We start from the raw sequence: 24,033 nt of genomic DNA, 5'->3' as shown, positions 1-24,033 counted from the left end.
TTAACAAGCAAGTCTTTGGAGATTCTCATCTCTTTGTAAAACTGAGCTCAACTTATTTTACACATGGCTTTACATGGACCTATTTTCTCCCTTGAGGTTATTCCAAGGGGGAGATTGGGAGTGTTGTTATTATATATATATAATCTTTATGACTGAACTTATAAAATTTTCTGTGTTTTACAAGACTGCTGCCTTTTAGTTTAGAATCATTAGATGTAGCTAACTCTGAATTTAGTTTTAATTGAAAGATTTCAAATGGAACTTCAGGTCCCTGTTTCTGTGTTTTTGAAAAGGCACTGTGTTTCTATACAAAATCAAATGTTTCAATGCTGGTGGTTAGCTTTCTATTGTAGGGTAGTACTCTCATAATTCAGCCAATCAAATGTGTTATAATCAGGGGCGGAGTCACCATTGGCCGAATGGGTTCAAAGAACCCGGGCCGTGCCCAATCAGGGGCCGCACTTCGCGGCTCTGACACGTCCCTCGCATCTGACGTCAGATATGGGAGGTGCTAGTTTAGCTCCCGAGCGGGGGGGCGCGTAGGCCCTTCGGGAGCTAAACTAAGGCTGGTGCTGCATTCGCAGCGCCAGTCAGGAGCAGCTCTGCCCTGCAAAGGCAGGGAAGAGCTGCTCCTGGCTGCGCGCTGCGAATGCAACACCAGCCTAACTAGCTCCTGAAGGGGCCACATGGCCCCTTCAGGAGTTAAAAGGCTGATGCTGCACAGGAGCGGCTCTTCCCTGCACAAGGCAGGGAAGAGTCGCTCCTGGGCTGCGCTGCGAAAGCAGCACCAGCCTTAGTTTAACTGCCGAAGGGGCCACGTGGCCCCTTCAGGAGTTAAACTGCACTCCTGGTCGCGAACGGAGCCTCAAGGCTCCATTTGGGAGCTGGACCACGCCCTCGCGTCTGACGTCAGATGCGGGGGCATGGCTATCCCAGTGTCTGATGTCAGATGCAGGGGCAGAGTTAGTAGAGCTGCGGCCGCCGCACACAGGCCGCCGGCGGTCCCGCTCCACCACTGGTTATAATTTAATCATGCCTAATTATAAGCACTGCTCTTGGAGAACAGGATAATAAATATGCATATCTTATTAGGTCTTTCAGAGTCTGTATTAAAAAGACAGCATATATCTCTATAATATAAAGCTGCTTGGGCCTCACTGATTGACTGATTGACTGAATGACATGAAATTCCTGGACCAAACCATGACAGATAGAAACATGCCATTTTCTCAGATAAGTTCCAGACTTTACCCAGACTACCAATCCCGCCCCCCACCCCCCAAAATCTGGAAAAAATAATTTTAATATCGCAGAAAATGCAGAAGTAATCTCCCATTGAAATGCAGTCTGCCACGAAACTCCCAGATCAAACTACAGAAACATGCCATTTTGACCACAGTTTCTACCGTTTGTGCACACTACCACAAAAGTCCAAACCCCTGTAGAAATTCATTAATGTCCCAAAAAATGCAGAAAAACTCTCCCATTAGAAAACATGGTGAAGGATACTTCATAGACAGAGAAAAAGACTAGAGTCTCAGAGAGATAAAGCATTCATATGCTTGCAAACTGCAAGCCCTTTTACGTGTGTGTGTGCGTGCGTGCGTGCGTGCGTGCGCTTTAAAACATGATGCACCAAAAACTAAGCACTTAACATCAGACATATCTACTGCTATTCCCTTGCAATGTCAGAAAACATATCTACTGATACAGGCAGATCCACCAGCCATCACAGTCTCAGTTTTCTCTTATCTGGACTGTATTACAGAAGTGAGCCTGGCTGGAAGAAAAGCATCCATGAGAGGGGCTGTGGGAGGTAAACAGTGAACCAGGGAAGGGTTCTGCTGCCCTCCTCCATGCTCCCCTTTTGTGCTTACAATTGGACCACCACCCCTCACTTTATACACAACCGGCATGGATATAGGTTTAAACCCAGCTCTGCTGCTGCTGCCACATGTAGCTTGAGCCAGAGGGAGAGGACAGAATAGGAAAGAAGAGAGAGGGGAAACGATAAAGAGAAGGCCTGTTTGATCGTTGTGTTTTGGGAGAACACACAGTCTAGTGGAATATTAGTATATGCACCTCTGTGCTTTCACTTTCAAGGAGAAAGTAATGAGTGAGTGGAATCCAACTTGCATTGCTTTACCTGAACAGTGTCACTCCCTGGTCCATAGTCTGTTCCTGGACAGAATGATGGCTTTGAACTGAATGGCCAGTGCGAGTTACCATGTGCATTATATAAATGTGGTATAACACAGTTCACTCATTTTATCCTCTTGGGAAGTTCACTCATTTTATCCTCTTGACCCCAAATCCCTGGAGAGGACTTTCCCCAGAACTACTACTACTACTTATTATTATTATTATTACATTTCTATCCCGCTCTTCCTCCAAGGAGCCCAGAGCAGTGTACTACATACTTGAGTTTCTCCTCACAACAACCCTTTGAAGTAGGTTAGGCTGAGAGAGAAGTGACTGGCCCAGAGTCACCCAGCTAGTTTCATGGCTGAATGGGGATTTGAACTCGGGTCTCCCCGGTCCTAGTCCAGCACTCTAACCACTATACCACGCTGGCTAACAACTGAACAGGCCAAGAAAGGACTCTATAAGATGGACATGAATGGGTCCCATGGTGTAAGTTAAGGTCAAAAGTGAGTTGCAAGTCTGAAAAAGTTGAAGATTACTAAACTAATTAATACCTCTCTTCTAAACATGTTTACTCAGGTGTAGGTAAGGAATTCATTTGTTTTCAGGGCAGAGAATGTGTGTTCAAACCACTTCCATCGCACTTAGATGATGAGCCCTTTCTCACGACCGGAGAGAACTCGAGGGAGAGCGGGGAAGAAGCCTTGAAAAGCTTCCCTCCCCGCAGACGATGATGCGTGTGGAGATCGCACGTCCAGACGTGCAGCTACCTTCTCTGGCAGCATGGAGGGCTGGGGGACTGGGATGTGTTGCTCTGCCTCCAGAAATCCCATAATACACCACGCAAGTGTGCAGTGCATTATGGGGATTCCCCTGACACCGGCCGGGAGCCCCACAGTCTCCCAGCCCCGGCTGCAAGTAGTCGGGGCTGGCAAACAATCAAAAAATGGGGCTAAGGGAGCACTAGATCCCTTAACCCAATTTAAGAGGGTGGCTGGCTTGGTGGGTTTGCCACCGAGGCACCACTGGGATCAGGTGTGATCCTGTAGGTTCTCATGTGCAGGCAAGACTAGGCTTGGCTTTCTTAGCCTGGATCTGCCTGCATGTGAGAAAAGCCCCTATGTGTGTCTCTTTACCTTAAGAACAGTGGCTGACAGTCTAATTAACTGCTTTACACTCTGGGGGCTGCGAGGGCATGATGGGTGTCCTCGCACTCCTCCTCCTGTCCCCCTGCATGAGCATAGTTGTGTCAGACCCTTTCAGCTCCAGGGTGCTCCCTGTACTCTGTACCAGAAGGGCCCTGCAAGAGCAGAAACAGGTCGCCAAGGGTCATGGACATGTTTCAGCTCTTGTGAAAGAGCACCCACACAGGGGGAGTTGTGTGAGGGCTCCACCATGCCCCCGCTGCCCCTAGAAGCATGAAAGTTAGGATGTCATCCACTGGGGATTGCAGCCTTAAGGGAAATAATGAAAAAGAACCAATTCAGATGCAGTTTTGTACCATCATGCAGGGTGTGCAGATGGGCCTCTAGATAGTGCTCCCCTCTCTCCACATATGATTTCTAGGGCCACCCAGAGGCGCTCCTAAGTAATTTCGATGCCCACACCTGAAGGGCTTTGGAGCCCCCCCCCCGCTGCGAGTTAAAATTAAAAGTTATTTCCAAGGGGGCCTCCAAGGTCCAGGGGGCCTCCTGCCTACCGCCTCCTTCTACTGCCACCCCGCCCCACCTTACCCCGCCACTGCCCCGCTTTCCTGAGAAAAGATCAAAAATTAAAGCATCGCCATATGCGCGGCTGAGGTGTGGAGTTGAGCCAAGCACGCCTCCCCCACCCTGTGGACCTGGTGGCTTGGCGGAGGTGTCGACAGGCAGGCAGGCGAAGCATGATTGGCAGTAGCTGATGGGCTCGACCTCTCGGCCCAGCGGCCCTTAAGAACTGCGAGGAGCTTCCTCCCAGTTATCGCGAGGAACAGCATCCTTTTGAGACCTGCGAGGAAGCTCCTCACAGTTCTCAAGGGCCGCTGGGCTGAGAGGGCGAGCCCAGTGGCTGCTCTGAAGTCACTACTGCGGCGGTGGCCACCGCCATCAGCACTACTTGGATTCCCCCCCACCCCCAGATGGCAGAGGACCCGGCCAGATCCCCGTGGCCTGGTCCTAAGAGTACCCCTGGGGCCACCTCCTCTCTAGAGGTACAAAATAGCATCTGATACCACAATATCAAGTTAAATTGAAACTGGGTTCGCCTTGAACCCACTGTCTTAATCTGTCTGATAGTGGATTCAGCTTTCAGGTCGATGCAGTCTTGCAAGTTGCATTCTCCTTAATGAGAGGGTCTAGTGTAGACTGTCAACCAGGCCAGAGGGTGTGTGTGATCCTGAGGCCTGCTTTCATGCCCTGTAGTTGGGTAGGGAATAACAAACTGGAACCAAGCCACTGTATGGGTTCATATGCTGCCATTAACGTTCTTCAGAAAGCTTAGTTTCTGTCATGCCACTAAATCAAGAAAAGATAAGTAAATTGTGCAACAATGTTAATATATTTAAATGTTCTAAGAATTACTCTTTGTTGGAATTCTTAACTCTTATGTAATATAATAAAATATTCTTACTGTTCTTAATGTTTATATATTTGTGAACTACTAATTATCCCTCTGGAAGTGATTAAATCTCTATAGTTGACAAATACTTGACACTAAGTTCTTCTAGTCATGCTTTCTGGGATGTATATGTAGTCAGCTTATTCTTGCTTATAAAGAAGGTAATAACCAGTCTGGTTTTGTCTTTTTGTGTTTTTCACAGGGGAAAAGACTTGGATGACCTCATTGCTGTAAACAACACAACGCAGAAAAATAGAAGGCAATGATTTTGATCCTCTTTGTCTTGCACATTGCAAATTTAGCTGAAGTTATGTATTCCTTAAAGTTAGGTAAAGTTGTGCCGTCGAGTTGGTGTCGACTCCTGACGACCACAGAGCCATGTGGTTTTCTTTGGTAGAATACAGGAGGGGTTTACCATTGCCATCTCCCATGCAGTATGAGATGATGCCTTTTAGCATCTTTCTATATCGCTGCTGCCCGTGGGGATTCGAACCAGCAACCTTCTTGCTCCCTAGGCAAATTACTTCCCCGCTGCACCATTAGGTGGCTCATGCATTCCTTAAAGTAAAGTATGCCGTCGAGTCGGTGTTGACTCCTGGCAACCGCAGAGCCCTGTGGTTGTCTTTAGTAGGATACAGGAGGGGTTTATCATTGCCATCTCCCGTGCAGTATGAGATGATGCCTTTCAGCATCTTCCTATCTCACTGCTGCCTAATATAGGTGTTTCCCATAGTCTGGGAAACATACCAGTAGGGATTCAAACCGGCAACCTCTGGCTTGCTAGTCACGTCATTTCCCCGCTGTGCCATTAGGTGGCCCATTTATTCCTTAGGCTACTACATTAGACCAAATAAATAAACTCTGTATGTACAGTGATGGGCACATATCTACACATGAAGCCAACCTCATTCACTTCCATTTAGTACCACATCCATAGCAAAATACATGCACTGAGTTTCCTCTGTACATATAAACAAATGGAGGCTTTGAGGGCAGAAAGCACATCATAGTAGATGTGGCGCTCTGGTATTGAACCCACACACTTAGGATTTCTGCTTTAGGGTAGAACTAGAGTGCAATGCTCTATACATCTGGCTCTAAATGAGTAGGCATGGAAAAGTAAGCAATGCATGGAAGTAAGATATGGTGAATTATACCCCTAATTTGTGTTGTAAGTGCACTTACCTGTAAATGAGCAGCAGTGAAATTGCTGGAATCCACTAAATAATGACACAGTAAGCATTGAGGTGTGAGTTGATTTGGACTCAAATCTTGTGTACTCTTACCTGGGAGTAAATCCAATTGGCTACAGTGGGATTTAGTTCTAAGTAAATATGCATAGGAACAGGTCATTGGTTTTTGAGTAGAACTATTTTTAGAAATGAATTTGTGTTTCTTCATAGCAGGCAATGCTTTATATTTACTTTCTAGAGCTTGATTTTCCCCCTTTAAAATTAACATATAAATAGGGATGTACACAAACTGCAGTCTGAACTGCAGTTCCAGCACTTTTTGAGCAAGAAAAATGGAGAGCAGTCCTTCCTTGCTCTCCACTGCCCCATGCAGCTTCCTGCTGGGGTGGTGTGTATCCCTATAAGCCCTGTGTGGTGTCAGTATGCACATGGCATCCGTGCATGTGTAGGTACCATTTGCATATTCAGCAACACCTGCAAATGGCCTGCGCAGATTTCTAGGGAAATGCACCGCCCCAGCATGGGACGGCATCGAGCAGGTAAGAACCTTCTCTCCTCCTTCTTAAAGTTCCCAGTCCCCTTGTTCAAAAAGCACTTGAACCACAGTTTGAACCATGGTTTGTGCACATCCCTACATTTAAGCTCTTTCTTAGAAATCAGTAATAGCTTAATCAAATTGTGTATTTTTTTTTCATTTAAATGATCAGCCCCATATAGCCAATACATTGAATATTTTTGGTGATTATCCTAAGATATTCTCTATCTTTGACAGAAGCCAAGAGCTTGATGATCTCATTGTAATAAAGTCATCCACTGTGGATCAAAATATAAAGGGGTAAGTCTTAAACCTAATTTCTTATAACTGCGGCAGTCTTGGACTTCTTGCAGCACTGACATTCATAAGGCAAGTGCCTACAAAAATGTGCACAAAATTACAGCTGCAAGCTTTGTAGTTGTCCAACACTTTTGTACATAGTATTATTCCATCCCAGCATAATTGCAATCCACCCACCCCTAAAAACACACACACAAAACCCCCCAGACAATTCTGTTTAATCACAAATTCGCCCAGAGACAAATGTTTGGGCGGTATATAAATGTGATAGATAGATAGATAGATAGATAGATAGATAGATAGATAGATAGATAGATAGATAGATAGATAGATAGACAATATAGAGCAGTGTTCTTGACTGTAAGGCCTGGAGGCCAGGGGTGGCCCCCATCAACCTTAGATGCAGCTCCCTGACTAATTGTTTATTGGGCCTATGTGAAGCTTTGGACAACACTGAATACTCTGCACAGTACCCCTGGCACCATGCAGAAATGACCATTCTCACCTTGTAGTGCTGTGCATTGCCCATTGCTGGGGGGAATGGAGCTTCTTTGAGCACCTGCACCATCTTGGAAGGCATGAATGGAGTGCTGGAAAATGTAGCCCTTCGCAGCACTTTCCCTATAGATCTCTTAACAGAGGGTTCTGTCTCTCTTAAAGGGCCCTCCCAGCACTGAGGGAAGTGTAGTACCATGTGGAGGTCAGCACAATGTGAAATGGCTCTTACATTGAAGTTGTTGGGGGTCTTTTTGCCCAAGTGGCCCCTGTATGTAAAATAGTGAAATCATTGATATAGAGAGTTATAGTGGACCAAAACATTCTGTTGCCTAAAGCAGACCCAAGATGGCATCCACACTTTCCCACACTCATCCTCTTCACCCCAATACCTGGCTGCTTCGTGGCTCAGACGCCTGCTCCACTGCACCCACGGACATGACAACAATGGCCAGTGGCAACAGCAGTGGCAGACAGCTGTGTAGTGCCCACCTTCAGGCAGCAGGCAGGCACATAGTTGCACTTCTTCCTCCTCATCCTCCTCTTCAAACACTCAACTTTGCAAAGAGAGGAAGGGGTGAAGAAAAAAGAATGAGGCAGGGGAGGAGGTGGGCATGCTGTGGTGCCCCTAGAGTTGGATAGAGTTATTCTGGTGGCTATAGGAGCCAGTAGGATAGAGTTAAACTGCTGGCTATGGGAGCAGGTAAGTGAGCGACTAAGCAAGCAGCGGGTGCCATCACCTCAAAATCTGCCACTACCCGAAGCTGATGCCTGAGGTAACTCACTTCACCCTGCTTCATGATGGAGGTGGCCCTGGTTATGAGAATGGATGTATCTGCTATGTCTGGTGCACTACAGGAACTAAAGGAACGGTGCACTCTGTTAGAAATTATCTGTGGTGAGAGAATCCCTTTTTCATTATAGCAGAGTGCACAGAGGCACAACACAGCGGAATTTGCTTAGGCATGTGTGTATGCTGAGAGTAAAGTAACTTGAAGCCAATTCATAGTTTCAAATCAATATATAAGGCATTTATTAAGGAACTCCATTCTAGATAGGAAAGTGAGGAGTTAGGATCTCTAATCTATCTGTCTAGCTGGATGCAGATGGATTCTGCATCTTCTCTGCACACATGGTGCAGGGAGAGAGGCTTGCCATGTTGCAAGGTAGAGGGGCAGGTAGGGAAGAGAGAGAGGAAGAGGAAGTTGATCCCTAAGAGTACCAATCTACATTTCAAAGGGATAGTGTCAGAGCAGTGGAGAAGGGATGACCAATGTCTTGACCCTCTGACTCACTAGTCTGTCCTCCACTCTCTGAGACAAGACAGCGCAAAGTCCTTAACTTCCAACACACTCCATGCCTGTTGTGTTGTGTTGTGTTGTGCACAATCCTTGCACCACTGTCGCTCTCTAAACATGGGGAGGGGAGCTACTGGGGGAAGGAGGTTGCAGGTGGCAGAATTCTTTGCTTGGTGTAGTGTACATGCTCAAAGGCAATGAGGCTGATGCAGTGAGGGATTAGTTTGTTCCTTAGGGTTGTAAAACATATTACTCTTGCTAAGACAATGCTAACGCATTTGACTACAGTCCACAAAACTGCTTACTCTTTACTTGTCTTGCTGACTGTAATGGAACTGTGATACTTTGCCTGTCAGGGTCTGGCAGTTTGTGGTCATGTTGAGGAACGGTCAAACCGTAGCCAGCTCTTGCTGCTTCATGCGGATGATGTTCCCCAGTTGAGCTTGGGTTGAACTGTACACATTACAAATGGATTTCACCTCCTATTGTGAATGAGAAGCTTAAAATCATGGCTCACACATTCATGAGAGAGACTGAAGGAGCTGTTTTCTACAGTATAACTGTGGATGAGACAGACTACAGATATTACCACAAAAGGAGCAGATTTCATTTTCCTTTCGCATTGCCACAGAGGATATGTCTGTGGAAGAATTCTTTTTTGGCTTTTATGAAACTGATGCCATAACATCTAAAACTCTTTTTGCTATTTTGAAAGCTGTACTCTGCTGCTTTAATCTTCCTCTTGATAGGTACAGTGGCCAATGCTTTGATGGAACCTCAAATGTAGCTGGATGCATGAGTGGACTTCAGGGTTTTATGAATCAAGAATAACTAAGAGCACTCTGTGTGCACTGTGTAGCCCATGCTGTGAACTTAGTGGTTCAAGATGTATCAGGAAATGTTAATAAGTGTAGGGTTATTTGTGGGGTTTTTTTGGTGAAATAGCTGACCTGATCACCTTTGTCAGGAGGTCAACCAAGCATCTTGCCTGGTTTAAATACTTTCAACAGGGAGAGGAGAACATACATCAGAAATGTTTTTGTCCCACAGAATGGACTGTTAGAGCAGCTTCCTTACAGTCAGTTGCTCTTAATTATACAGAACCGATTGAGTTCTTTGAAGATGTGTCAGTGGAGGGGAATTTAATTCTTTAAAGAATTAGGGCTGTGGAGGAACACTTAAAGCAGTAAAAGTGCTGTGAATGGAGAGTGAGTCACCTCAGCAAGGGTGGGACAGCAGCCAAATATTGCATCTGAAGAATGGGCTCCGTTCTCGGTCCTTGGATGAGCCTCATTGCATCAGACTGGTAGAACAGTGAAGAGACCTAGTTCAGGGTACATGCTCTGCATTTAAAATGGTGGCTGGCACTGAGGACCATTCATTTAGCAAAGCTTAAGACTTTGGCACAAAAACAACAGGCATTCAAGGCAAAGTAGCCAGTGCAAGGAGTTGTGTCAAGCACTTTCTCTGAGAGACAGAGAGAGAGAGAGAGAGAGGAGTGTGTGTGTGTGTGTGTGTGTGTGTGTGTGTGTGTGGAGAGAGAGAGAGAGAGAGAGAATTAGGTTGTCTAAGAAGATAAATATAATGAAATAAATCACTGTTAGACTTCTCTGTCTTTTTCTTACTCCGGTTCCCCCCCCCCCCCCCCCAGGGCATCTGAACAAGGCAATGCAACTGCCAATATTCCAGGCAGCATATCAGACACGGACAATTTGTATCAGGTCACAAGAGGATCCAGGTATAATACTTGTAAATCAATACATTTAATTCACCACCTGCATTTCCCTAAAGCTGCAAAATGCTGTCCCTAGCATAAATATGCTGAGTGGTAATTGTGCCCCCACGAAAAAAAATCAGTTTCCCAGTCTGGCATTTTTAGCCTGCTTTCCTTAAGGAAAGTAAGCTTATGAGATCACCCAGCATTCTGTCTATGTGTCCGTATGTGTGTTCCCCCCACCAACTTCTCAATGCCTGGAACATTATGAACCAAATTTGTTACAGCTATAGGGACACCTCAGTGACATAGTTTGTGATGATGTCATCCATCACAATTCAAGATGGCAGATGCATAAATGTTTGAGGCGCATGTGGGCTAACTTGTGAACTGCCTAACTGATTTGAACCAAATTTGCTACAACTGTAGGGACACATAGAGACACCTCAGTGGTGTAGTTTGTAATGATGTCATCCACTCCAATTCAAGATGGCAGATGTGTGAACATTTGAGGTACAAGCGGGCTAACTTGTGGACTGCCCAACCGATTTGAACCAAATTTGCTACAGCTGTAGGGGCAGATAGGGACAGCTCAAGCAAATAGTTTGTAATGATGCCATCCACCCTAATTCAATATGGCAAATGCATGATCATTTGAGGCACAAGTGGGCTAACTTGTGGATCACCAAACCGATTTGGATTAAATTTAGTCCAGTTGTAGGGATAGTGAAAGGAAAGTAGGCAGATTAGTTCTTGTACAGGAGCTCTTATGTGCACATGGAGTTCTCCCATCTGTATTGGTTTCCCCATTCATTTCAGGGAAGGGAACAGCTCTGCATGTACAGGTACCCACTCCACTTAAGTGAACAGGGACCCTGCTTGTGCAGGGGCTCCATATGAGCACAGGACAATACACAGACTTCTACGACTTCTTTCAGAAGCTTACTTTCCTTCAACAACAACAAATATTTATATACTGCTTTTCAACAAAAGTTTCCAAAGCAGCTTACATAGATAATGAGTAAGTAAGTAAGTAAGTAAGATGGCTCCCTGTCCTCAAAGGGCACACAATCTGAAAAGAAACATAAGACAGACACTAGCAACAGTCTGTGCTGGGAGTGGGTAGGGCCAGTTACTCTCCCCCTGCTAAATAAAGAGAATGACCACGTTAAAAAGGTGCCTCCTTTGCTCGGTTAGCAGGGTTCAGTCCTAAAAATGCAGAGAGTCGAAGAACAATATTATGAAGAAGAATATTATGGGTATTCACATATTTCCCGCTTCCTACTAATGACAAGCCCCCTGAAGCTGTACACTTCAAAGTCCAAAAGGCTTCCTGTCTACTCTAGCACTCTTCCATAAGGCATTTAATGTGCTTTGATGGGCTTAAGGCCTGTGAGATCAGTAGTGTGCAGGTGTGACACAATAAAGCACTCAGGAGTGTCATCATCCTGCAGCATACCATTCTTCTTTAGTTCTTTGCCATGATCTTTCCCTTACACATTGATCAGCAACCCTTTGTACAGTGGTAACTTCCCATGGTGTGCATGGTAACCACTTCAAAAGCTGGTCACTAGTATGTTATGAAGTGGTGAAAAGTACATTACCACTCCTTGTCATGACCCAGGACTGAGCCCTCACTGTCAAAAGTGGGGTCTGATCATACAGAGGCTGGGGAAGCATTATGGAAATAACCACTTCACAAGGCAGTTGTCTATTTTGTTCTGCCACGTAATGAGTAGAATTTTACCCCACTTCCATACCTGATGAAAAAGCTGGAGAAGTAGGAAAGTGGTAAAATACTCTTTACCACTTCTTGCCAGGATGATACAGATGGCGGCTTCCGAACATATGATGGTAAGGTACCACTTAGCCCCAGTACTCATATTACCTCAGTAGCATGGTAGTAGTCCCTGCAGTACTACTCCCTCCCATGCTGCCAGGATGGAGTCTAAAGCAAGCCATGAAACCAAGCTTAGGATGTAATGCTATAATGACATCACTGCTTCTTATCATTTTGTATATTGCGTGAGCATGAAGTTCTCTGCATTTGTGTGTGTATTTCAGCTATAATGCATCAAGCAGTTGTGCAATTCCAAAGGACACTATTGTGTACACAAGAACATATGAGACTAGGTACCTGAAAAATACGTGCCGTATTTTTCCTGAATATTTCCTTGTATACTAATTTCAAAAATAACTGTTTAAACATGACTGTTTAAACATGAGCAATGTTATTTTTCAGCTGTGGCATGGCTAACTTGAGATTTCTGGTTTCTTGAATGTGTAGAACATAACTAAAGTATTTTATGACATCCCAGAATAAAATATGAGAGTTAAATACAAGCCAGAAGAGATGACTGGAAAAGAAGATCAATATTCTGAGGCTATTGCCATAATGCAGTGCACGGCTAAGCTTGGTTAAGCCCATTGATTTCAGAAGATTTAAGCATGCCTACTGCTGTCCTGGGTTGTGGCCCAGGTCCATTTTTAAGTGTGTGCATCTCTGCATATATTCAAATGTGGATATACAGACAGACTAATAATAATAAGCATTAATGAAATGCAGACCTGTACAGCTTCTGGTTAGCAAACTGAATATAGCTTATCAGTCATATATGTTGCCCACCAGGGACATGATAAACCTCCTGGTTTTTCTAGCTGGCTGGAACTGGAACACTAGATGCACATTCAGGCATCTAGCAGGCCACAATACATGGATTTAAACTAGGCACAGCCTTCCTTCTGCTCACATGCCTGGATCAAACCCAAAGCCAGGCACTTATGTCCTATTGATTTTGGTGGGAGAGCTTTAAGAATGTGCTTAATTCTCCCATTTAAATCAAAGTGACTTTAACTTTGGCTTCACATTTAACTGGCTAAAACAGTTAAAATAGATATAATAAATTTATTCTGTTTATTTATGTTAGGACCATGCAGAGCGTGGAGAGAAAGGGGGAGGGGGCAAGGTGTTCTGTGTATCTTCCAAAGAGTTACCAAAGTATTTTCCATAGTACATTTTGGGGGAAGAAGAAAAGGTCACCCCCTGCCAGATTATAGAAGGGGAGCTGAGGCACAGAAGTGTAAACATGGGATTTCGTCTGCATCCTGCTCTCTAGTTTAATGTTGATCTTCCATCTGTGCACAAATATCTTTATAACCCCACTGGAGGACAATTATTGTAGCACTTGTGTTGACTCATTTCTGACTCTGTAATAAATCACTCTAATAGAATCATAATGCAGTGTGTTGTAAAACATAAAATAATACATTTTATGTTTTCTCACTTTGTCTTGTGTCTCATGTGTCTATATCATGCTGAATATCTCTGTCTATATCATGCTGAATACTTTTAATGTAGAACAGCTATATCTGACCTTGTTTTGTGTCCCTCTGTTAATTTAGAAATCCTTGACTTCTAAAATGTGTTGTGCTTAAGCATGTGCTTAAGATATGAATATCTCAGGCACAATCTGCATTCCTGCACCTGCTTCCCTAAAATTAATGGGAACCATGCAAGAGAAAGGATTGTGTCCTCCTCAAACTGTGACACCCGAATCTCCCCCAGCCACTCCACCACAAATGTTCTTTTTAAAAGCAAAAAAGAAGAGCTGCTTCTTCTATACCAGTATATTTTTGCAGTCTGCCCTTGGGTTTGCATGGATTGGGTTTTGCTTTTATGTTGATTGATATTCTCTCTTTACTAAAGAGCAAACTTGAAAAGTCAAAACTATTGTTTGTCACTGGGCATATATTCCTTGTATTGCAGCAGATTTCCCCATGATGCTTATGAAGACAACATGCCTGGAAAATCCATTAAAACTGTTTACTCTACTTCTGATAGGTATGTATATATGGAGTGCATGCACACTCATCACTTCTTGGTGGACGAGAGAAAGGGAGCAGGAAAAGTGTGGGAAAACACCTTGAGGAGGAAGTGTGAAGGTCATGTCAATTTCATCCTCAACCCACAGTTCTTCACACTTTACCTAGACTTTGGCATGATTCACACATGCATGTGCATCACTTGCTTATGCTGTACTCATTTACATTTACATAGTTAATTGCTAGCTGAATGTGACCCGATTCCACACTGAAAAATAACACATTGAGGTGACATTAAGTGATGCAAAAGTTCTATCTATGATCTACAATCTGTTTGGATCCATTACCTAAACTACTCATTATTTGAAGTTGCACTCATCAAACGATGCACATGCATATGTGAACCAACCCTTCAGCTACACACTGACAAGGGACTTCTTTAGATTTTGCCTATTACTAAGTTTCAGCTCACTGGGTAAATTTTTGAATTCAGCACACTTTCCCCCTTTTAACAAACACTTGCCACGAGTCCTCCCCACAAATACTCATACTTTCCATAACAATTTCGGGAAAATGGGGATTATTTTCAAAGATACTGGTCAATCTGTGGGACATAAACCTGGTAACACAGATTTTTCAAATTCAGGACACACTATTCATCAAGAAACAACTGTTTGCCACTAATTTCCCCAAATTGCCTCCACCTTCCATATTTTCCAGCAATCTGGCCAGATTATTAGGGCATTCACTGTTTGCAAAATTAGCAAATTTTCAAAGTGATGGTTGCACAACAGAATAACTTGTCAGTAACTGACATGGGGTTTAACCACACCAAAATCCATCTTGAAGTTCTCCTGCAAAAGTTATGTTGTATGAATAGGACCTGTCCACTGCTCAGCTTAGTTTGTCTATTTCTTTTCCTGGCCCTTTGTGGCCTTTCTGTTGAAAAGCGGTATACAAGTCTTTATCATCAATCAATCATTTATTATGGTTATTAACCCGTAGAACACAACAAACATTAAGCAAAACAAAACAACTGGATTACAAGACATTAAATTGAAACAATAACTAGGGCAAATTAACCAATTGTTGACTAATTTTACAAGCTACATAACAAAAAATGTTAGCGTTTAAAGAAATTAAATAATTCTGGCCAGACAGTAAATAATGAAGATAAAATAGATTTGTTTGGCCTGGAAACGTTACTATAAAAGTGGTGATAAAATGAGTTTGGATATCCTTATAAAAGATGCAGATAGGAGAACATGAGTGGTTGATTCAATAGCACCTGAGCCGCAAGGGCATAGCCAAGCTACATAGGGCGTTTTCTTATACTTCTAATATAGCTGTAGGAAGGACATTGAAACGAGCAAGGGTCAAAGCTCTTCTAAATGTTGACACCATGTCATTATTCTTATTCTTATTGGCTTATGATGTGCAGCACTAACAGCTCCATAACACTGCATTCTAGAGCTGCTGCAGACTTCAGAGCAAGTCCAGATACTGTTCTGAAGCAGTGGGTATGGAAGCAGCATTTCCACAGCTTTCCCTGTTGTGAATGGGGAAACCTGCAAAAATGCTGCTTCTGCATCTTCTGCTTTAGAGCAGGGCTGGGGTTTGCTTTGAAGTCTGCAGCAGTCCTGAGAGCTGGAATGGGGTTGGAACACTGCACATAATAATTATTGTTGTGTAACTCCCATTCATTCAATGGGGCTTGCTCAGAGAATGTCCAGATGGATTATGCTTATGTCTTTCACCTGTTCAGTTTCAGCATCCATGCAAGCCCCTCCTTTTCAGGCTGAGCAACAATAAGAAGGCCACAAGATAGTGCAGGCAGAGGTGGAAGAGGGTAGTTCAGTTGTACCATCCATCTTCAGTGAACCACGTGGCCCTGTCCTTCCAGTAGAATGCACTCAATAAATCCTGTTCTTTTATAGGGCCATTATTGAAAAAGAAATGTGTACTTACTGCCGGAAACCCTTGGGCACAGACACTAAGATGATTCTCGATACCTTGCAGATCTGTTGTCATGCAGCTTGCTTCAAGGTAGGAACACGCCGACTCTTATAAAACATGCATTATGTATATGCATTGTTGTGACTGTGAACTGTTAAAACTTAATTTGACCTTAAAAAATATTCAAAGCTTGTAGTAAACTAGGGATGTGTGAACCAGTTCAGTGTGATGGTTTTATATCAAACTGAACTCGCCCCCCTAGATCAGTTTGTTATCGGGCCAACCCCTCCCCCTGGCTGTTCGGGGTCAGGGGTTGCAATTAAATGTTTTACAAAAAATAAAATTAAATTTTACTTACTGCTATTTAATTTTTAAAAAATTTAAAATTAAATTTTACTTACTGCTATCCAGTCTGGGGGCTTGAATTCTGCCGCGGGGTGTGTGTGTGTCCCCCCAGAAGTTTCTCCTCCCTCTGCCAGCCTCCATTTATGTCCAAATCACCTGGTTCAGGCGGTCTTTGGCCCATTCTGGGACTTCCCTCCATTGCAGTGGCCATTTTGGAGGCCGCCACGCATGCTCAATGGGCCTCCGTGTGTCCAGGTCATGACTCAGGCCATGCAGAGGTCCATTGGCCATGCACAGCAAATTCCAAAATGACCACCACAATGGAGGGCTGGCTCGGAATAGAGACATATCCCAGCAATGGTTAGTTTGGGGCAGAATAAAAATATGTTAAATAAAAATAGATAAAATAGTGTGTAGTGAGGAAGAAAAAACATGGACTATGTCATGTGTTCTATTCTATATATGGCAGGTATCAATAAATAAAAATCTATATACACTGAAAGAAAAACCTCTGAGGCTGAATTACTTTGCTATCTTAAGATTAGCTCTATAAAAATGATAGTGAACCTTCCAGGCTTTGCAAACCATAAAGCAACATATTAAAGATGACTGTGTATTAGGCATTTTCTCATTGATTGACTTTTATAATGAAAGTTTTGTGTTTAACTCTGTGTGTATTTCAAGTGTGAAGTCTGTGAAGGGCCTTTGGAAAACCTGAAGGCAGGTGACAGCATTTGGATTTACAAGAACACAGTGCATTGCTCACCATGCTATTCTAAAGCGAAAGGTACATTGTATTGGGGAACCTTCTTGACGTTAAGTTGTTAACTGTGTAGGCAAACAGCTCACTTGAGTCCAAAACAGTATCTCTGAAGTCATTGCAGTTCAATTATTATGTATTATGATCTATATATATAATACACTAAGGTCGTATGTGGCAAGCCCCACTCCTGCCACAGCCGCAACCAATAAGAACATGGGCCCACGCCTGGAGGACGAAACACAACTAGGAAGTGGCCATGGTGGGCAGGTGCGGGGGGGAGTTCTGATGCGTGCACGAGAGAAGGGGGGAGGCGAGTGGAGGGGGAAGCAGAGTGGAGGTGGGGCAGGCCAGGTGATCAGGGGGAAGGTCGAGGACTTTCTGTCACCCTGCCAAGTCTCAGACATTTGGGAAGCAAGAGGAAGGCACAAGTAAGGAGGTTTTGCTGCCTCTGCTGCCATTTTGGATGGCAGGGGGCGGTTTAAGATGGGACGGAGTGGGGGGAAGTGTGAGAGACAGGGAGAACTAGGGTGCAGATGTTCTGTACCAGGTTCAGCTAGTTATTGTTGTTGTTTTATTTTATTTTATCTTACTGTGACACTTTTCAACAAATAAGTTTTTATAGCAGAAAGAAGAAGAATAAGAAGAATAAGAAGAATAAGAATAAGAAGATGGTTGAGCAGATTTTAAATGCCATTCATATATGAATTAATCCCAGTTTAATTTCATGGATGTTAGAAAAAGATAGATGGGCAGATGGACATCCTCACTTGTTGTACTTCACTCCAGTAAATGCACTCCAGTAAATGCTAACGGTTCTTTTAGGGCTGGTCCAGCTAGTACACTGCTCAGTTAACTGGTAGCAAGCAAGACTGTGCTGGAATGTAGAGACATGAGTGCCCACATGCTACTCCCATGTGTTTGAGTGGTCAGTGGATGTATCATCAAAACCAGCCCTTTGATTATGGTCAGCATTCACTGGAGTTTCTGGAAATTCACCATATTTGTCTAGGATTGTCAATGTTCTCCAGATCCATACTCACATTGTAAGATATAGATTGCCAACATTTATTTTAAATGATGGATAAAAATCAAGTGCCCCTTAAAAAAAACACAAATAGGCAGACTGTTATTTCTAATGCATCTTTTCTTTGCCTTGCAGCATCATGGGCCTACTAAGTCACACTAGGGATCCCATTATCAGCAGCATGCATTTATCTCTGAAAATCATACACTTTCTTCCTTTTGATGACTGAAGTAGTCTAAGAGTAATCACAAAGAGTAGACACTTGAAGAGATGTGAAAACTGAAACTATATGTGAACTTTAAAAAGAAGAAAAGATGTGATGGCATGAGTCTAGATGAAGTCTGCATTATCGCCAAGGAGAAAATATCTGTCTCTATTCTATGAAGATATATAGTTAAGCCTTGAGAAATTTGTATTCTGTTTTCTAATCATTCAGAGGTGGTTCATACATGCATTTTCATACTTGATTATTTTCATGTATGAATAAGTCATCACAGATTAACCTTACAGATAGAACTTCACATTTATTCAAATACATTAGCCCTAATCCAGAAAAAATCAATTTGCATTTCAAATTCCATTGAACTCCATGGATGGTTGGAATTTACTTAAGCCCATATAACTTTCTCTAGATTGATGCCAATGTTTTGGGGAGAGTCAGTTCACCCTTTCAGTTGCCAGTAATCAAGTAATGAGAAATCAAAAAATTACTTGCATATGTGAACCAGCCTTCAACTATGTATATGATCTTTGGAAGCTGAACACACATGCTGAGGAGATGTACCAAGGGTTCTGTTTCTCTGCCCTCCTGTCCACATACCTCTCAGTTTCATGCACATGAAGTCCCAAGGGATTTCCCTTAATTATTGCCTACGAGTATGTTTATATAGGAGCTTCCTCCATTCCCATTCCAATATTTTAGCACTAAGATGGAAGTGAAAGAAGAATACTACTTGGGGAAGATGGTAAAATGTTTCTTGATTGAATGTCTGTTCAAGAGAAATGTTCCTTCATCAGTGTCTGGACTCTACCACACATGCACAGTCCAATATTAACTTAAGCTAGTAAAAGATTGTGGGACTGTGCACTGGTGCTATATAACACACTGTACACTAGAGTTGGGGGCACTGTAGCTTGTGAGCAGGGCCAGCCCAAACTATTTGGGTACATGAGATGGAAAATCTTTCCCACAGTGAACCTGTAATAATATATTAAATAACTGATTGTTTGCCACCTTTAATGATGTCCAAAATCTGCGATCAGAGAAGGCCACCATGTTCTGCCGAATAGTAGAGCTGGCTCTCTACAGCACCTAGGCAATTTTTTAAAAAGCAAATAAAGATATACTTCATTTTTAAAAGTCCACAGTATCCATGTCAATTCACAAACATGACCAAAAAGAGGAGGAGGAAGAGGAGAAAGGGTAGTTTGCAAGGTAGAAGTTTTCTGGTGAACACTGGGCTGATTAGGGAATATACAGTTCTCTGGGTGGGGGTAATTTATGGAATGGTTGGGAAAGTGGTACCAATGCAAGCTAGGAAGTGAGCGAAGCATTAATGAGAGAGAAACAAAAGTGAGGTTTCATGTCTTGAGGTTGTAAGTGATTTGGAGACTTTTGATCTGGAGTTATTTGACTTAAGAACTTTAGTTGCCTTGCTTCTTCATTAAACTCCAGAGAATACAGCACATCACTATAATCCTGCAAGCACTTGTATGTCTGTCAATACCAGTGATAAAGTACTGGGGCCCTGCCAATTGTCATGTATAAATGGCAATTTGGTGTCATAATAAATGACAATTTGGTGTTGTTGTTTTTACAAACACCATATCTAATTGTATATAAACAACTTAGGACCACTGATGATAAAGAATGTAGAGAATTTTCCATGGCTTGGAGAAATGGATTGAAAGCAAAAATAGAGAATATAGAATAAAAGGTAAGATATTGAAGTTACCATTTAGTGTATAGCAAAGCACGTCTGTTTTTGAATAATCAGAAGTTCTACATGTAATTCATATAGAGTAGTATTTTAGTGACCTCCTGAATGACACTGACAAAACATGGCTGCCAAGTATTTGTTGCTTGATATCTTATGCTTTATGATTAATGTTATCTGAAATTGGTTTTTGCCCCTCTTGAATCTCTGCAATAAAGGACTAACCAAGTATGACCGTGAAAGTCTAATTTTTTCAAAGAAAACAACTATTTTAAAAGCATATGCACACTAGTCTGCTAATCTGTGTTTATAGTTCTTATCCGCATCTCCAAAAGCCAAGTAGAACCTCTTCTTAAAGTGAAAGTAAAATTCAAAATGCAGAAAATCTTATCTTAATAGGACACTTACTCCATTACATTCTTGGGTCTTGTTCCACCAAGATGAATTCAGGCATGTATTGCGATTGGCCAGGTAGGGTTGTCTTTTAAAGATTCTCCACCCCTGTCTTTTTTTAGACCACATATTATCATTCATATGAGAAATGATCTTTTGGCCACTTTACTGGTTCTATAAACTAACTGTGTAATTATAGCATGGTGTGTGTGTGCCACCATCATAATCTGTAGCAGCAATTGGGTGACTTGTAAACTATTAAAATGGCCTATCCAAAATAGTCAAGGGTAGCTGAGGGCCAAATTAGAAATGACCCTACATTCAGGGGTGTAGGGTCCATTGGACAAGGGGATGCATTTGCACCCAGGCCCACAGGGTCAAGGGGCCCCACCAGGCTTGGCAGACCCAGGGCCAGGGTGTGACATTGCCCCTCAAATGTTTATCTTCCTCCTCCACTCCAGCTGCATGACTCGGACTCCCAATCATGGCCAGCGAGCTGTTCCTCTTTTTTCAGGTAGGAGAACAATGGCTGCTGAGAAAGGAAAGGGTTAAACCAGTCCAGGGATTGGTCCTCCTTCCTTGAGTTGTGCTCTTCTCCCCCACTCAGCAATTGCTGAGGGAGCAGGAAGGACGAGTGATGGCCACAAGGAGGAGAGCTGCAAAGGAAAGTCAAACAAACAAACAACCCTTATCTTTTTTTTCCTGTGAATGTGATTCTCCCCCTCAGAAGCCAGTGTGTGTTTGTCTCCTTCCCACATTCATGAGCTATGTGATTGTGTGTGAGGGAGGGAGAGAGAGATTGCCATTCCCAACTGAAAACCACCCTTGGTGTCTCTTCCCTATCTCCAAGCCATTGTTTGTGCTTGTGTGAGAGATTTTTTAACTTTTAAAAAATGATTTAAAATTATTGAAATTTTCCCAATAAGTCCTGACCCATGTGATCTTCCCCTCAAAACTTGCAATGAGTTGTTTTCCTGTCCATGGAAAGGAAAGCAGAAAGTAAGAGAGTGAGCGAGGGAGTGGACTTCATTGGCTGGTCTGTTCTCAAACGAGTGCTCAAAATGGTAAAGATAGTAGAGAGAGCAAGAGAGAGATTTTTAAACTTAATTCCCCCCCCCAAAGCAGCACAAGGTGCCAAGTGTAAACCAAAACTATTCTGATACAAACTTGTAATAAACCCTCCCCACCACAACAGTATATTTTCTTGTGAAGAAATTAGTCACTACAAAAAGTATTAAAAGCTTTAAAAATAATAAAAGGGAAGAAAAATGCTCTAACAACATCGTTCTTTTTCTGTTTCCCCCTGCTTTTTGGTTTATTAAGTGCTGGTTGTTGGGCGTGAAGGCTGCTTGTAACCTTAATCTGTGGTGGGGGGGGTGAGTGTGTGTGTATGTGTGTGAAAGAGTGCACAAATGGGGAAAGGAACATTGCTAGGGGTTTTATGCATGCATAAATCAGGTCACAGTAGTAGGCATATATGAAAAATGTTTCTGAGCTAGGGAAGTAAGTGCACAAGTATGTGTGTTAAAGTGTATGCATATATGAAGAGGATGTAATATATGCATAGAAGGAAAAGAAAGGGCATGCTAAGAATCTTGTTTTCATCATGTCCTTACAGTTTTTCTGCAAAAAAAATATGGGGGAGGGGGGAAAGAAAGAAGATGGGGAGCAAGGGGGGTCCATCGTCACTTTTTGTCCCTTGACCCACTCCAACCTTGCTACGCCCCTGACTACATTTGTTGTTCACATATAAAACAGGCAGTGAGGCCTACTTTAGATAGCAAAAGAGTGAGAAGCACTGAAATCCTAGTCCCTCCCCGGCTTTATCTCCCTTCACCCCAGCACTGCAGGCACTGTCCTAGTCTCATCCTGATTCTGGAAATAAACTGGGTTGGGAGAATAGTGCCTGGAATGACAGAGTGTGAGGAAGTAAGGTGGGGCATGTGTGTTTGTGATAAAATGGCATTGGAGGGACTAATACGCTGTACCATTGTGCAAATGTGTTCGGAGCCTTGCGGAGCTGTCAATCAAAAGAATCCGTTGGTGGGAGCTGGAGCCTGTGGACAAAAATATTAAGAACATAAGAACAGCTCTGCTGGATCAGGCCTAAGGCCCATCTAGTCCAGCATCCTGTTTCACACAGTAGCCCACCAGATGCCACTGGAAGCCTACAGGCAGGAGTTGAGGGCATGCCCTCTCTCCTGCTGTTACTCCCCTGCAACTGGTACTCAGACGCATCCTACTTTTGAGGCTGGAGGTGGCCTATAGCCCTCTGACTAGTAGCCATTGATAGACCTCTCCTCCATGAAGTTATCCAAACCCCACTTAAAGCCATCCAGATTAGTTGAGAGTTAGTTGGGGGATGTTCTGTGACTCAAATAATAGGACAGCCTGAAATAAGGGCTGGTTTTCTGAGGTGCCTAGTTTGGCCATTCATTTAAATGTTAAGGAGTACCTTGCAACAAAGTAAAGGGTAATCTTGTCCAACAAGTACAATACCCTACAGCCTTGTAGAGATAAACCATACCTCAGAAACATCTGTTAAAAAATAAACTTTTTTCTTGTTTGTTTGTTTTGAACCTCTGGTCTGTGTGAATTCTGTCACTTCCCTACTCACACTTAGCAAAGCTACATTTATCAACACAGTAAGAGACTGAAATGAATCTGAAGTATTATGGAGGCTTTATAGGTTGCTTTACCTGGTAGTGGAGAAGCTAGTGGATGGAATCGTGCACTTTGGCTCACAAAGATGAGATTTTGCAGAAATGTTGTCAGGTATGTATGGTTTTAAAAAGTAAGATTGGACATGCCAAAGAATCCAATATGGTGGCCAAAAACAAACATGGTATAAATTGTTAAATTTATAAGAATCATTCAAATAGCACAGACCTGAGATTTAGCACAAAGTTGTCAGATGTTTCTGGTTTTAGAAACTAATGCTAAGCACCCCAAAAATCCAATGTGGTGGCTCAAAATTCAAAATCTTTAGCTAAACATAAATATGGCAGTGAATATAAAACACTGAAAGTCATAAGAATCATTCAAACATTGATTCAGCAGAAGTGCTGTCAGATGTTATTGTTGTAGGGAGTAGGCTTAGGCTCCCCAAAAGTCCAATATGGTGGATAAAAATCCAATATGGAGGCTAAACAAATATTGGGTCATGATCTTAAAATTCTTCAGAGTCATCTAAATAGTGATATAAAATGGAAAAAATATCATTAAGATTATATGGAATACATTTCATTTGGTGGAACTGAGTATCAGTATTTGTAACAAGACACATTTCTTCAGAAACTGAGCCAAAAAATCTTACTTGTAATTAATACTTACACTACTATACAGTTCTGTTGAGTGTTTATAAGAACATAAAAACAGCCCTGCTGGATCAGGCCCAAGGCCTATCTAGTCCAGCATCCTGTTTCCTACAGTGGCCCACCAGATGCCTCTGGGAAGGCCACAGGCAAGAAGTGAGGCCATGCCCTCTCTCCTGCTGTTACTCCCCTGGAGCTGGGATT

At 42.9% G+C, this 24,033-nt stretch overlaps 1 protein-coding gene across 1 annotated transcript in view; it reads left to right on the top strand.

The window, feature by feature from the left end:
• SCEL (sciellin) overlaps positions 1 to 20,353 on the top strand; it is a 72,918-nt gene extending 52,565 nt beyond the window's left edge. The window contains exons 15-22 of the mRNA XM_053312509.1: positions 4,943 to 4,999; positions 6,706 to 6,768; positions 10,213 to 10,299; positions 12,340 to 12,408; positions 14,042 to 14,116; positions 16,035 to 16,143; positions 17,083 to 17,185; positions 18,321 to 20,353. Coding sequence (XP_053168484.1) covers positions 4,943 to 4,999; positions 6,706 to 6,768; positions 10,213 to 10,299; positions 12,340 to 12,408; positions 14,042 to 14,116; positions 16,035 to 16,143; positions 17,083 to 17,185; positions 18,321 to 18,337 — 580 coding nt within the window. The 3' untranslated portion in view covers positions 18,338 to 20,353. The remainder of the gene's footprint in view (positions 1 to 4,942; positions 5,000 to 6,705; positions 6,769 to 10,212; positions 10,300 to 12,339; positions 12,409 to 14,041; positions 14,117 to 16,034; positions 16,144 to 17,082; positions 17,186 to 18,320) is intronic.
• The last annotated feature ends 3,680 nt before the right edge of the window (positions 20,354 to 24,033 follow it).

The sequence above is a fragment of the Hemicordylus capensis genome, chromosome 3 (genome assembly GCF_027244095.1).
Source record: "Hemicordylus capensis ecotype Gifberg chromosome 3, rHemCap1.1.pri, whole genome shotgun sequence".
Taxonomy (NCBI): Eukaryota; Metazoa; Chordata; class Lepidosauria; order Squamata; family Cordylidae; genus Hemicordylus; species Hemicordylus capensis.
Note: the sequence above shows the minus strand (reverse complement) of the source record. Positions and strands in the feature narration are given on the sequence as shown.